Here is a 13593-nt window from a genome sequence, read left to right as displayed (position 1 = left end):
AACAAGTTTGAGGAACTGGATTTGCATTTGTTTTGGTTTTTATCACTGGTTTGAAGGGACCACACTTTTGACAGTCATAAGGTGGTCAACTCAACTGACTAACAGTGATTTACAGTGCCACTGCAAAAGCGCGCTGCATTTTTGTGAATATTTGAACAGTATTGACACCTCTAGGATTATCTTCTTTGTCCTGTTGTTACTGTAGTGATCAGCAGGGAGTGGTACCAACAGTTGCTAAGTCACCTAAGCACAGGCTTAACCAACACAGTTACATTCCAAAAAACTCAAATGTGTTTCAAAACCCACCTCCTGAACCACCTCTGTAATCAAAAGGATTACTGCCTTTTTCATAACTGTCCACGACAGTTCAGTAAATATTGCACACAAATGGCCTCGTTGCAACAGAAAAAAAGTGTAATGTTTTCAAGCTGTAAAAATATTTCAGTAAAAAAAACACTGATAAGGGTTCTCCTAAAAAACGCATCCTTTAAGAGATCAAACAAATCAAGAAGCCGCAGATACTACAAGGCTCAGTAAAAAGACTGCACATCATCTTCTGTAGAAATTCAAAAGATGCATGTACCAACAGCATCATTAGAATTACGATTAAATGCTTCATGGATGTTGTGAAGGAGGTCATGGCGACAGAGGAGGGCACGAGGGATCGGCTGAGATTTAGGCAGATGAAAATCAAGACAATCACATCCAGTTTACACAGTGAACGCTCTGTGTGTACATGTATTATTTTGTCTGCCTGAATGTTTTGCACGAGCACTGGATGTGATTATGTTGAGCACAACTTAAGTCTTCCCGCCCTGTCCTCAGGCATGTTTTTTACCAGTATGGTACACACGTTTGGATCGAGACCTTTCAATGTTTATTGTGAGCACAAGGTGGACACGGGAAGACTGAATCAACACAGAGAGCACTGGTATTTACTTCCTGATAATGAAATAAGAAACTCAGTTTTACTGTTTACATAATTGCACTTTACATACATTGCACCTGCCTCCACGCCCCCATAAAGAATGCAGTACACTGCGCTTTACATTACCCCGCACACACACTATGCACTTTATTTTCATATATGTTATTTTCTATCAAAGAAATTAGTTTAAAAATCGACATAATCATTTTTATTATATTTTTCGCCTGAGCAGTATCCTCCTGTCGCCATTTTACCTTTACATCTCTCCACGTCTCCATTGCTATGATAATGCTATGATAAGGAACAACAGACAGATGGAGAGGGCCTGACAGCAGGAGGAGGATTTAATTTCCCCCTCATACAGACCATGCAATCTTCATTTGTGGACTCATTTGGAATTTTTCTGTCTGACATGATTGTTAAAAAAAATAAGGAACAAAGTGTGTTCCTTATCTTTTCAATACGGAACACACACACACACACAACACACAAATCCTGGGTTGGCAACTCCAAGAGGTGCATTAAACACAAACCACTTTGACACTTTTCTTCCATTCCTCTACCAGACGAACCTCTTTGACAACATTCCACAAAGAGCTGTGTACATTAGAACAGGGGTGGGAACCTCCAGCCTCTAGGCCACAGGGGAGTTTGAGCCGTTCTGAAGGATAATTCATAAATACAACCTCTAGAGTCCATTCGGAGAGAAAAAACCTCCCCTGAGGCCACTCAGTTTCACACAGAGTCAATCTTACTGTCAACAAGTGGTTTGTTTGTTTTTTCCCATCCAGCAACACCTACTATTTCATGTGGCATCCTCAGGTGGTGCCAAATTCTTGCGCTATACCAGTAACCCTCAATCTAGCGAAATCAGTTGTTTTCAATGTACTGAATTAGTTAATTAAAAAAAGATTTGTTCAGTACCTCCTCCATGACCGCAGAACAGACACCGCCTGACAAAGTCACTGCACTGAAATACCGGGGCGGAGGTTGTGATGCAGTTGCGGTCGATGGCTTTCAGCAGTGCTAAATACACCAGACTCCTCTGTTAAATGATGAAGATTTTAGACGTTTCCTTTGCTAAATGTTGGATATTAACGCATGTTTTCACATTTTGTAAGTCTTTTTAACTGATCTACAGTTCGGTTTGATTCATGCCGCTTCCTGTGACGGCACTCTGACCAATCACTGCATGGCATCGGCTCAGCTCGCTTGGAACCTCGCCAGAGCAGGTACTAAAAAAGTACCAGGTACCATCGCTAATGGGAAAGCAAAATAACCGTGCGGCGCTGAGGCGAGTTGAGTCGAGTCAAGCTAGTGGAAACACGCGCCAGTACTGTGTTCTTAAGAAAGCTGCTTGTTGCGAGCACATTAACTCATTGGTTCCCATGTAGATGGAACAGAACTAACCGTGACTATAGCATCATCATAATCGTCACCCGACATCCGTCACCTTGCCAAGTTCCACCTGTTTGTCAAACAGTTGTGACCTCACCCATAGTAAATTGAACTCCTGATTTACAGGCTTCAAATGGGAGATTTGGCTTAATACCATGTTAAAGTTTAGCAAACAGAATCAACCAGGTGCCTTTTTAAACAATAGCAGCTGACAATCGCACTGCTGTGCACTCATGCGGGCTGTACTTCATTATCTATTTACCTTTATGGGAACAGGATTTACAAATTGACATAATGTGCTAGTGGAGAAGAGCCAAAACTAGTGACTCCTCAGGAAAATGTAGTAAATCATATTCTGATATATTCACTTTAAAATGAGTTATTTTTGCAACCCATGGAGTCTCTCCCTAGTGATTGTCTGTCACAGACTGTTGCAAATCAAGGCCTGAATGACTTCCTGAATTAAATAAATTATTACGAAATTAACAAATATTCAAGCAATAAGTGAAGAAAGGTTAAAATGTTGGGGTAATGTCTGCACTGTGCGTGTGGATAATGTCTGCACTGTGCTCCCTTTTCTGTTCAGATGGGTGTATATACACTGAGGTCACATTGTACTGACAAGCTATCTTTAGTGCAAGCTGGTGACACTGATGAATGACTTACATACAATACATTGACAATTCACTGGCAATTGATATGTTGAACGTGTAAATACAATAAACTTTAGTCATTCAGAATGTGAGGGTGGTGAACAAGAGTGATATTGACGTTGTTATATGCACTTGGCAGTGTCAGCTTTCCATTATGTGTCCCAAGGAGAGAAAAACAAAACTTGGTTGAAGGAAAACTACAGCAAAACAAATCCTTTCTGAGGTTTGATTTGAAGCAAACCTGCAAATTTAAGCAAATTTCACATGGAATTAACAAAAAAATGACAGTATTGTATTATGGTCTGCCAAAACTTGCAGGCTGGCTCAAAAATATGTGAACTTGTGGCATGAATTCCCATGCTAAAATATAAATAATATAACAAAAAAATAATATGACATCAACTCTTAACCCACATTTCATCACTTTTTTCCACAATGTTTGATCTATTTTTTTTTTTGATTTAAAAGATAATTTGCCTTTTAGAATATTTAAATAAGCAGATTGCAGGCCTTGGTTACAATGTGTGTGTGTGTGTGACAGTAAACCTGGATAAAGGTCAGCGGTCAGAAGTCATGTCTGTCATGGCAGACTGAAGAATTTTGGGATCAATGTATGTTAACGAACCAGGTTTTCTGATCAATATCAGAGCCAAAATAGGATTAAATGATCAATAAGGGTGACACCTTAATGACACCTGAACATGGTCCAGCAAGACCGTAATAATGAAATTAGTGAAATAATGGCAAATTATTAAAAAGGCAAATCAACCGGAACTCAAATGCAGCAGCAGCGGTGCAACTACATTGTTTGTACAAAATTATCTTTTATTTTTTTAAGTGTTTTTATTGATATTTCAACTGAGGGAGAAACAATGTTCGGATCAGAGAATTATCAGATGTTGGATTCAAACCTTGGCATGAAATTAAATATTTTTGATGCCAAACATGTGACCTTGGGGGTTGAGTCATGTGACCATTTGTTACAAATCTAAAAAGCCTTATATTTTTTTTACAATGGACAATAAGGATTGAACAAATGAGGAATTACCACTTTGGATGAATTTATTCTCTCTTCCATTAATTTTCTTTCTATAGTGCTTTAAAACAATAAAAAAAAAACAAGCCTTTTTACCTATAGGTGCAAGATATGACATAATAATGAGGTTTTTCATAGAGATTTAGTTTACAAAGACACAAAACTTCATCCACTCAACCCATTCAGGGCCTATGTGTAATTAGCACATAATCACTTACAGAATAATGGCCTCTCCTGGACATGCACATACTTTCAGTATGTCTTCTCTCTGAGACATGCCTGTCCCTCAGTGTCCCACAATTGTCAAGTTAGGTCTCAGCAGGTCATGCGTGCCACTCCAAACTCCAGACTGACAACAGCAGGCTCTTCCTTGGCCAGCTCGCTGTTGAATGACCCCTCCAACTCTCCATAGCTCAGCTTCCTGCTATCAGTGCCACTGCTGCCCTCTACAGTCCGCTCTATGTTAGTGCTCTCCATGGCCTCCTCACCCACCTCCTCCTGCTCGTCGTCCTCCACCTGCTGCTGCACCTCTTTGTGGTTGATGTGAGCCCCCAAAATGAGGGAGTCGGGACGTGGTGGGAGGATGTTGGACTGCTGATCCCTGCCGGGGGGAAGCGCAGTTGGTTCGGAGGCCGTGATGGGGGTCACACCGAGCTGTTGGAGCCTCTGGATGGAGATAACACAAGATTATTTGGAAATTCAAAAAATGTATATTAAACATACTTTTTAACGATATGATCATCATTTTCATTCTCTCCAGTAAAAACTGCACTGCGGCCTGAATACAATATGACATTATCTGTATATCACAAGTATGCTAACTGAGATCAGCTGAAGCAATTATTTTATCTAATGAAACTAATAACAATGGAATTTTCTCTCTATTGTTCTTCATGCAGTCGCCTGTGAGCATCTAAACATCGCAACTAAGGCTGCTGTACAAACAATAGTGTCTAATGTCATGAAATGGCATTTATTACATAAACTCAAGCTGTGTCAACTCACGTTCTCCAGTGCTTGCAAAGTGCTCTCTGCCTTACGGGTGTTCTCTCTCAGAGTCAGAACGGTTATGAGGATAGACTGACGTGGGTGCATGGACCGATCAAACTGATGATACATGTTCCGCCAGAACCTTGGGGACACGTGTGCACACAAAAGTGAAGCTCTAAAAAAATCTTATATTATCTGTCCATTTTTACACAAGAGGTTAACAAACAAAACACATATTATTGAATGATATGGTTGCTTTAAAGTGTGCCGCTTTCCATGGAAAAGAAGGCCGCACTCACTTGAAATGGTACGGCAGGGTGGATGGCTCCAACACGGGGTGTGATTCAACATATGCAGGGCTGTAGAACGGATTCAAGTGGTTGTGTTTTTCACTCATTAGAAATGCCCACAGGGAGTGCGTCCGCTCTCTGAGACTAGAGCAAAAAAAAAAAGACAACACAGAAAGAAACGGCACATTCATTTAAACACTTTTCAAATGATGAGGTTAATAACTCATCATACACAATAATAATAAACACTAATAACCATTATAAGACTATTTACAACAGCAAGTTTTTGACATAGTTTATTGTGTAAAATAATATCTGCAAATATGAACAAGCATACTGATTAAAGATAACTCCACTAAGAAATATAGACACTTGAATATGTAATATGACATGTCACATGAGTGTTTGATGGACTCACTGCAACTCCTCCCTCTGTCTCTGGTTGTTGCCTAGGAAATTTCCATACTGGCAGGAGTGTACGTGTTCATGGATTTGCAGCAGGAACCACTCGCTGAACTCAAATGCCTAAAGACAGGATTAAATCATTAAATACGCAACCAAACCCTACAGACTATAATCGTCATAGGGCTGATACGCTCCCACATACCTGTGGAAACTGTTCAGTCAGTTGCCATACACACTCCAGGAACTGAGTAAAGATAGGCGAAACCTCCTTTGGATCGCCGTCCAGCTGATCACACCTGCACATACAGAAACTTCAGTTTGCTGTCGTAGCAAACATTGACTAAATCCTTCGGTTGATCCAGTGTAAGCCTCACCTGTCAGCAAACTTGTGGCCAAATGAGATCCAGTCTTTCTCAATCAGTACCTTAAAAACAAATGTGAGGGGAGATTTAACATGATGCGAAACAAAAGCACAAGGTTGCAGTCTGTGACACCAGCGAAACACCTTTCTCAAACAAAACTTGGTGCCTTCTTTATTCTAAAAAGTCAAATTCCACAAAGAAAGAACACAAAATGTTGCATTTCCTCCAAAGTTACCCTTTGGTTGCCTTCTTCTGTGTGTTATTTATTGAAATGCTACACTAGGATGACAGTGTGTACTATTCCAAACCACATTGTGGTGAGCTGTGAAGCTGTAAATCTGTACCGCAACGTGTAAACAAGGCTTTAGCACTCTTTCTGGCTCCGTTGGGTTGGGACAGAGAATGTTTTTTAGTTTCAAATGTATGCGTGTGTGTGTGTGTTCTATACCATGAAGCCCTTGATGGTGCGATAGTAAGGGTCCATGAGCAAGGACCCCAGAGAGCAGACTTGGGCTGTTCTGTCCCAACCGTCTGAACAATGAACCAACACACTGGCTCCTTCCACCGTCACTGCCTGGGATTGAAATTGAAAATGGTTAGCAAACTTAAAAAAAAAAGCCCTCGACAGTTTATGTTAATGATGGACTAATATAGATATGTCAGTGATGAGCAGGTTCTCCTTTATGATTAACACTTTCCACTTTAGCATTGTTACGTTAAGAAGAAAACTCTGGAAAATTGTGAATGAAAAAATGTAAAAACGCACTTTGAGGGAAACCAAAAAGAATGAAATTGAAAAATATTACCTTGGTGAGGAAGACAGCTGCGTCTACAACGGCCTTTATATGCCGCAGCCAGCCACTACTCTCCAGGCCAACCAAGTAGTCGCTCATTGAGAGAGAACGAGATCCAATCACTGAAAGACACACACACAGACGGAGAGTACATTTAGATTAGTTTCATCAACTACTATAGAAGTTAATATGTTAATCTGGACAACGAACACTTTCATATGTGCACTGATGTGTACAGTTAGTCATTTAACCTTCAATCATTTTCTGCAGGCTGCTTCTCATCACATGGATGTTTTCAATGCCAACAAACTGGAAGCGGATGTTGGAGTAGTTGTCTTCGTTCTCATAGCCTTTACCTGCTGCTCGGTTAGCTAGTGCATTCAACTGCAGGACAGGGGAAAAAAAAAACAGATGAAAGCAAATTATTGCTAATCTACGAACACATCTACGAAGTAACTTTGTTTAACATGGAGAATAAGAATAAAACCCACACAGGTTCCCACGCCTTGGTTGACATCAAATTCAAGGACTTTTCAAGGGCTTTCCAGTATCAATTCCCCCAAATTCAAGGACTGAATGTGGTGACACAGCTTGAGATTTAACTTTCAAGGGCAAATTCATCAAAATAAAGATAAATAATATATAAATAAAGATTAACTACCTCAGAAATGTTATGAGATTGCTGCTGACAATACAGGAAGTATACACATTGCTTTTTCTTCGGCATTAACATAAACGCTTTGTATTTGAGGACAGCATTTCGATCGTTGTTTCACCATCATACCTTTGGCCTGGTATCCATGACGTAAACAAACCGACTGTTGTGATTAGCTTTGCTAATGGCCTGCAGCATGCTCTCGTCCTCCAAGCATCGTGCACTGAACCCAGAGAGAGGCTGACTGCATCGACACACTGCTGCCTGCCAGAGTGAACAGATAATACCGATGAGAACAAGGGCAATGACAAAGCTGCACCACATTTATTAACTCCCTCCACGTCTCACCAAGAATATATTTGATCTTACTTAATGTAAAAAAACTAAACCAGTTTATTCGGTACCTTCTTCTCCTGGTAGAAGTAGGTGAGTACAGGAAAGCGTCCTTTGCTTCTGAACTTGGAACTCCCCACAATAATAGGCTTACTGGCTGTGATGGGAACATACAGGTCTCGTGGATATGTCTCACACACCTGGAACAGACCATAAAATGTCAGTGTGGTCCCCTCTAACTATGAGTGTGTACACATAGGCATGGGACTATTTTAAACGGTTTATGTCACAATTTTCCTGACCAAAAATAATTGTGATTAATGATATTATTGCAATGCCTGAAAAAATGTGTTTTAATATAATTTTCTTTTACATATTAAAACACAGGAGGAGCCTTCTGTCTGCACTCCCGGTGGTCAGAGACATGTGGCTGCCTTAAAATAATAGATACATATGTTTTCAAGATTATAGATGATGAACAAATGAATAATAAGTAATGAGGAATATGTATATTGTATTGTATATTGTCCCATCACTATGTACATAGAAATAGTCATCAAACAAAGAGACACAGAGCACAGGGCTGCAGACTAACTGAACCAATTTAGTTAAATAATTATAAACCAGAATAAGGTGTGGGGAAATAATAATAATAATAATAATGATAATGACGTTTGTCTTTGTGTGAAACACAAATATAGTGTGTAAACACACACACTGTTGAGATGTTAATACTGTGCTGTGTCTGGGTTTAACAATAGAGAAGGCGGCTTTCAAGCTATCTTACCATGAACCTCGTCTTTTTGCTTTATCACTTAAAATGGGCGGTTTTTAAACCGTGCTAAAATAAATAAGAGAGCCCAACTTTCACATCTTGCCTGTAAACTTTAAAACAAAATTCCACCTCCCCTCGTATTGTTAACAGGTACAGACAGCTGCCTACTTTATAGTCCCTGTTGACATCGGTGAGCTGCCACTGGTCACAGGGGACACCCATCCTCTCGAACTCTGCTCCCAGGTCGATGAGCTGCCACCCTTCCTCTCTCTGCTGGTCGTTCTGTTTGGGGTTGTAGGAGAAAGCATAGAGCTCCTCGTAGGACACTGGGCAGGGGAGAATAAAAGCCAGAGGACACGTCTTAATAAGATACAACAGTGCATAGTACATTTTGTTAATATAGGTTTCACACACGGGCAACACAGACGGACACATTAGCTATGTTTACATGGACACAAATCAGAATAAAACCCTGAGTGGAATACAAATGCATCATGTAAAAGCATCAATCCAAATACTAGGAGACAATTCAGCCCATTCGTAAAGAAATTTCATTCCACTCCAGAGGGTAGTTTAAGCCAATCATCATTCAGTTGTTTCAATCATGATGTCCTGCTTTGGTTTATTGCATCATAAATGTGACATATATCCAATTTTGATATTGCTGGAAATTGATAGAAACCTGGTGGGAATCAACACAGTTTTCTTATTAAAGACTTTGCAAGAACTCTGGATTGTAGGGCAGTGAATTCAATGTGCTTGGATTGATGTAAATGTTTATCAAATGCAGGAGCAGTGTGAACTGCTGAATCTGTGGCTTCATTACAGAGATACAGACAAAAAATGCTGTTTGAAGAACACAATATTGGCACATTTTTAACTAATAAACAGAAATAAAAGTCACAGATGTGATGGAGGAAGGAAAATAAATAGATGGTGCACTACAAGGAGACAAACAAAGGATAAATATCCGAGGCTGAGCAGCGATAACCGCATTTGTTTACAATACAGGTGGAAGCAAAGCCTCTTCTGGTTTATTCTAATGAAATGATTTGATTACGTTTGTATGTTCATCTTAACGTTTCAATTGCACTGAAGAAAATTGGCACATTTAAGCAAAACATGTGACACCCACCTGGCCGTAAAAGACGGAGGAGGGAGCTGTAAATGTCATGACAGTCTCGCTCTCTCTGTACCACAAAATGCACCACCCTGAAGTTACGGCACTGGATGACCAGAGGACAGCCTGTGGTGGTCAGTGAGAGTTTCTCCACAGAGGCTATATGGTGATGCAAAATCTGCAGGGAAGACAGAGGGGAGAAAAGTCCAAAAAAAAAGAGAGAGTTGTTATATGCAACGAGTAAAAGCAGAAAAAAAAACATTGAAAAAAAAAATATATATAGTGGAAAAAAAGCCATGAATTACTTCCAACATGTAAGTTTAATTTTATAATTTGCACAGATCATAGAATAATCAAAAATATGACAATGATTTGCAGCCTTTCCAATCTACTAAATGGGTTGTTGTGATTTTGATTTGAAAATGATTCATAGTTTAGCCCTAATTCAGACATAGCATATGCACGTGACAGGTTCAGAGTCATAAATTCTGTTCCTCTATCTCTTCTTTGTTCGACTCAAACCCCTTGGCATTAAATGATGCCGGTTTATGGATGCCAAACGACCCAGTTTACCTGGTGGAAGAACAACAACACACAGTGTACTTCAGGAGCTCAGAAATAGATAAATAGCAACCGACCCAGATCTCCTGTCCAGCAGAGGTGGAGTTATTCGAGTTGCTCTCCACAAAGATGAGATGTGTAGCTGTAAGGTACAGTGTGCCATTTGTGATTTTGTTGCTGAAACGATCCAACAGTCGCACCTGCTCCACCTAAACAGCAAAACACACAAGTGATATCAAAGTGATAACGAAATTAGTCCGGCAAACAGAAGAGAGCCAGTTTGACTGACACATGTGGAGCACATGTAACAAGGCACTGGTGTCAGTTGGAACAGCATCTATTACCACTCACCTAATTATAGCCAGAGCAGCAAATAACTTCCTTGTAGAACAAAAAAAAAAATCACTTAAAAACCAATCATAGGAAATCCAGACTTTAATTTAACCAACTCAATTGTTTTGGCTTATTCAAAATGCATAAACCCCTATCTATCTCATCTGTGATCACGACACATGAAACCTGAACACACAGAGTAGAACATTTACTCAAGTCACAAGTTTCCATGCAGGAATAAAGCACTGCATGCAATAGACCGGTTATATATTTCCTGACAGACAGAAGTCCATTTACTCACATTATACAGGGAATTACCAATCAAGGATATATTCATTTGAGGATACTGTTTATAAACCTATACTATTAAATACATATAATATTATCAGTCCCAATGCAAATTCTGGTAAATGATAAAAAAACAAAAAACAAAAAACAAAACACTGGTCAATCTACAGTGTTGTTTTTGTCTTAAATTCTCTTTTGTTCCAAACACCAGAAGTGTTTCAGGAAAAGACTGTCTGTCGCCAGCTTCACTGTGTGGCCAAAACAGACGGTTGGATTTGCAATGGTTTGCTGAATTCACTGCTGTCTAAATTCATGATTCATCACAACAGTGGTTCTCTTGTTGACTCAGACATCCTCTCCTCTGCTTCCGTTTTCCTGCTGGTGTCAGATATGATGAAACGTTCGAGGCTATCTCTGTCTCCCAGCAACCAGTGAGCCACTGCTCTGGCATAAACCCCTTTCTTGACACATCTCGGAAACCAGAGGTGTGTTTAAGAGAATAAATGAGATGGAGACAGGAAGAGCAAAAATGTCATTACGTCCCATGAGAAAGTTCATATCATTATATCATTACATATTCCGTCTGAGTAGATTGAAACAGTCCTATTACACAAAGCGAAAACATATTTTTGCAACTTTTGGACAGCAGAAACTCCTAATTATGTGTCATGGTGCTTTTTAACATAACATAGAAGAAACTGCACCTCTTAGTGCAAACACCCTCACAATTACACACAAAGGTCAGGTCAAGTGGAGGCCTTGCTTGTGTAGTGAACTACAGAGGGCTTTGGATTTTGTTGACATGAAACCACATTGTTGGAATATAAAGAATACATTTCATTTTTAATAAATTAACATCTCCACAGGCTACTTGTCAGATATAGGTATGCGTTAGCAGCAAACCCAAAGCACTGAGATATTAATATTAATATTGAAAACTTAGGCATTTGTTTATTTCTGCAAATCATATTGTCAATGCAATATTCAACATCATCGCAGCATATAGCATGTTTTCTTCTGGTCTATGTAGAAGTTTGAAACTCTATGAGTCAGCTGGTTTTCTTCTGGCTTTTTTTTGTTCACATTTTTTGGTTTCTGAGCATTACAGTAAGTTACAGTATTATTTAAGGTTTGGGAAACACCAATCAACACTTTTTGAAATGTAATGGACAAAACAACAAATGGCTAGATCAAGAAAATGATAAGCAAATCATAATTAAAATAATCCTTACTTACAAACAAAAAAATGTTTACATACATAGATTTAAAATTTAAGTTGTGAATTTATATTTTTATTGATTTATTTTGGTCAACCCAGGATAGTGAGGGATGATTTTGTTGATAATTTTGTTATTATAAGAGGGACATTATGATATGCAGTATTGCAAAACACTAGCACTTGAATGGAAACCATGTTTATTTTGTCTGGGTCTATTGGCAGCGAATCCAAAATGGAAAGGCAGTATATACATTTTTGTCGCAAGGCATAATATCGTGCAAAACCCTTGATGCCACGAAGAGTTGAGGGTACTGACATGGTGTACCTAATAAAGTGGCGGGTAGGTGTTAATTTTCTGTATTTCTGCCGGCTCCATGAATGTGTCCACATGTCTGAAGACAACTAGGTCTGTTTCAGCACACTCTGTGCACTGACTGTCGTACGTTCACTCTCCTGATAATTTCTAAAGGAAGTGCTGCTACAATGTTTGTTGCTCGGCCAAAAACAAACAGCTCATTGATGCTCGTCACGTCTCCGAGCTGCTGGCGACACCTGCTCGCCAACATGCTATGACACTGCTTCGCACATATTTCCACAGAAACACGGACACATGATAGATGTATTCAAATAAAAACATGACAGCTATGTTAGCGCAAAGACGAGGCCGAGCTGCTGACTCTTCCCACATACACTTGCAGTTAGCTTGAAACGTTAGCTACCTTTGGCGTTCGGATGTGCTCCATTTCTCCCCTTGAGTTATAACAGCTGTCAGCGACTGCAAAGCTTCAGACGAAGTTTTCCACAGAAAGCGCTTTCATTGATGACGTGACAGGGGAAAGCGCTTCACAAACCACCTGGACTTTGCCGGAGTCATACAATTGTGTGTTTATTGTCAATTATTTCACTACTCCATCCGCGTAAAGTTATCGGCAGTCACGTCAACACATGTAGTGTGGATTTGAAAAAAAATAAAAGCACGGGTTTTGTATGAATAAGGTGGGGTGCTACAACTTTTTAATTTATGCCCAGTATATTTTGATGTAAAAACATAAATGTACTTCACTGACAACATCTATCTATCTATCTATCGCTGGTAAATGCCAACTAGGGAGTTATCTTTGGTAATTATTCAGGTGTTCCCTTGAGGGCCATGTTATTTTTGGATTCTCCTACTCTGCTTTTAAGGTGCATGAAGCATTAGATATACATTTCTTATTAGTAAATTGCTATTACATCATAAACCTGCATGCGTAGGACAACACCCAAACTCAGCATCTCGGGTGTCCCCCCATGTCTTGTTTAGCAAAACGTAAAAAGGATCAATTAAAATAAGCATGCACATAAAAATAAGAAAAAAGGTAGGAATAAAATGAAGCAATTGTCAAAAAAGGACAAATAGTGTAAAACATATTTTCTACCCTTATTTTGAAAGGAATGCCGGAAACAACTTGTG

The 13593-nt window shown here is 39.4% G+C and overlaps 1 protein-coding gene across 1 annotated transcript; it reads right to left on the bottom strand.

Annotated features, from left to right (window-relative positions):
* Positions 1 to 4023: 4023 nt before the first annotated feature.
* On the bottom strand, positions 4024 to 13081 carry mtmr6 (myotubularin related protein 6). The gene is made up of 15 exons (XM_044042739.1): positions 12860 to 13081; positions 10378 to 10509; positions 9755 to 9917; positions 8788 to 8945; positions 7916 to 8044; positions 7641 to 7775; positions 7108 to 7240; positions 6869 to 6978; positions 6511 to 6636; positions 6075 to 6124; positions 5903 to 5996; positions 5714 to 5820; positions 5305 to 5439; positions 5021 to 5147; positions 4024 to 4681 (listed from the first exon to the last, which is right to left on the bottom strand). Exons 1-15 carry the CDS (start codon positions 12881 to 12883, stop codon positions 4331 to 4333), a joined length of 1974 nt encoding a protein of 657 aa, XP_043898674.1. The 5' UTR covers positions 12884 to 13081; the 3' UTR covers positions 4024 to 4330.
* Positions 13082 to 13593: the final 512 nt, after the last annotated feature.

Source organism: Solea senegalensis, linkage group LG1 (assembly GCF_019176455.1).
Source record: "Solea senegalensis isolate Sse05_10M linkage group LG1, IFAPA_SoseM_1, whole genome shotgun sequence".
NCBI lineage: Eukaryota > Metazoa > Chordata > Actinopteri > Pleuronectiformes > Soleidae > Solea > Solea senegalensis.
Note: the sequence above shows the minus strand (reverse complement) of the source record. Positions and strands in the feature narration are given on the sequence as shown.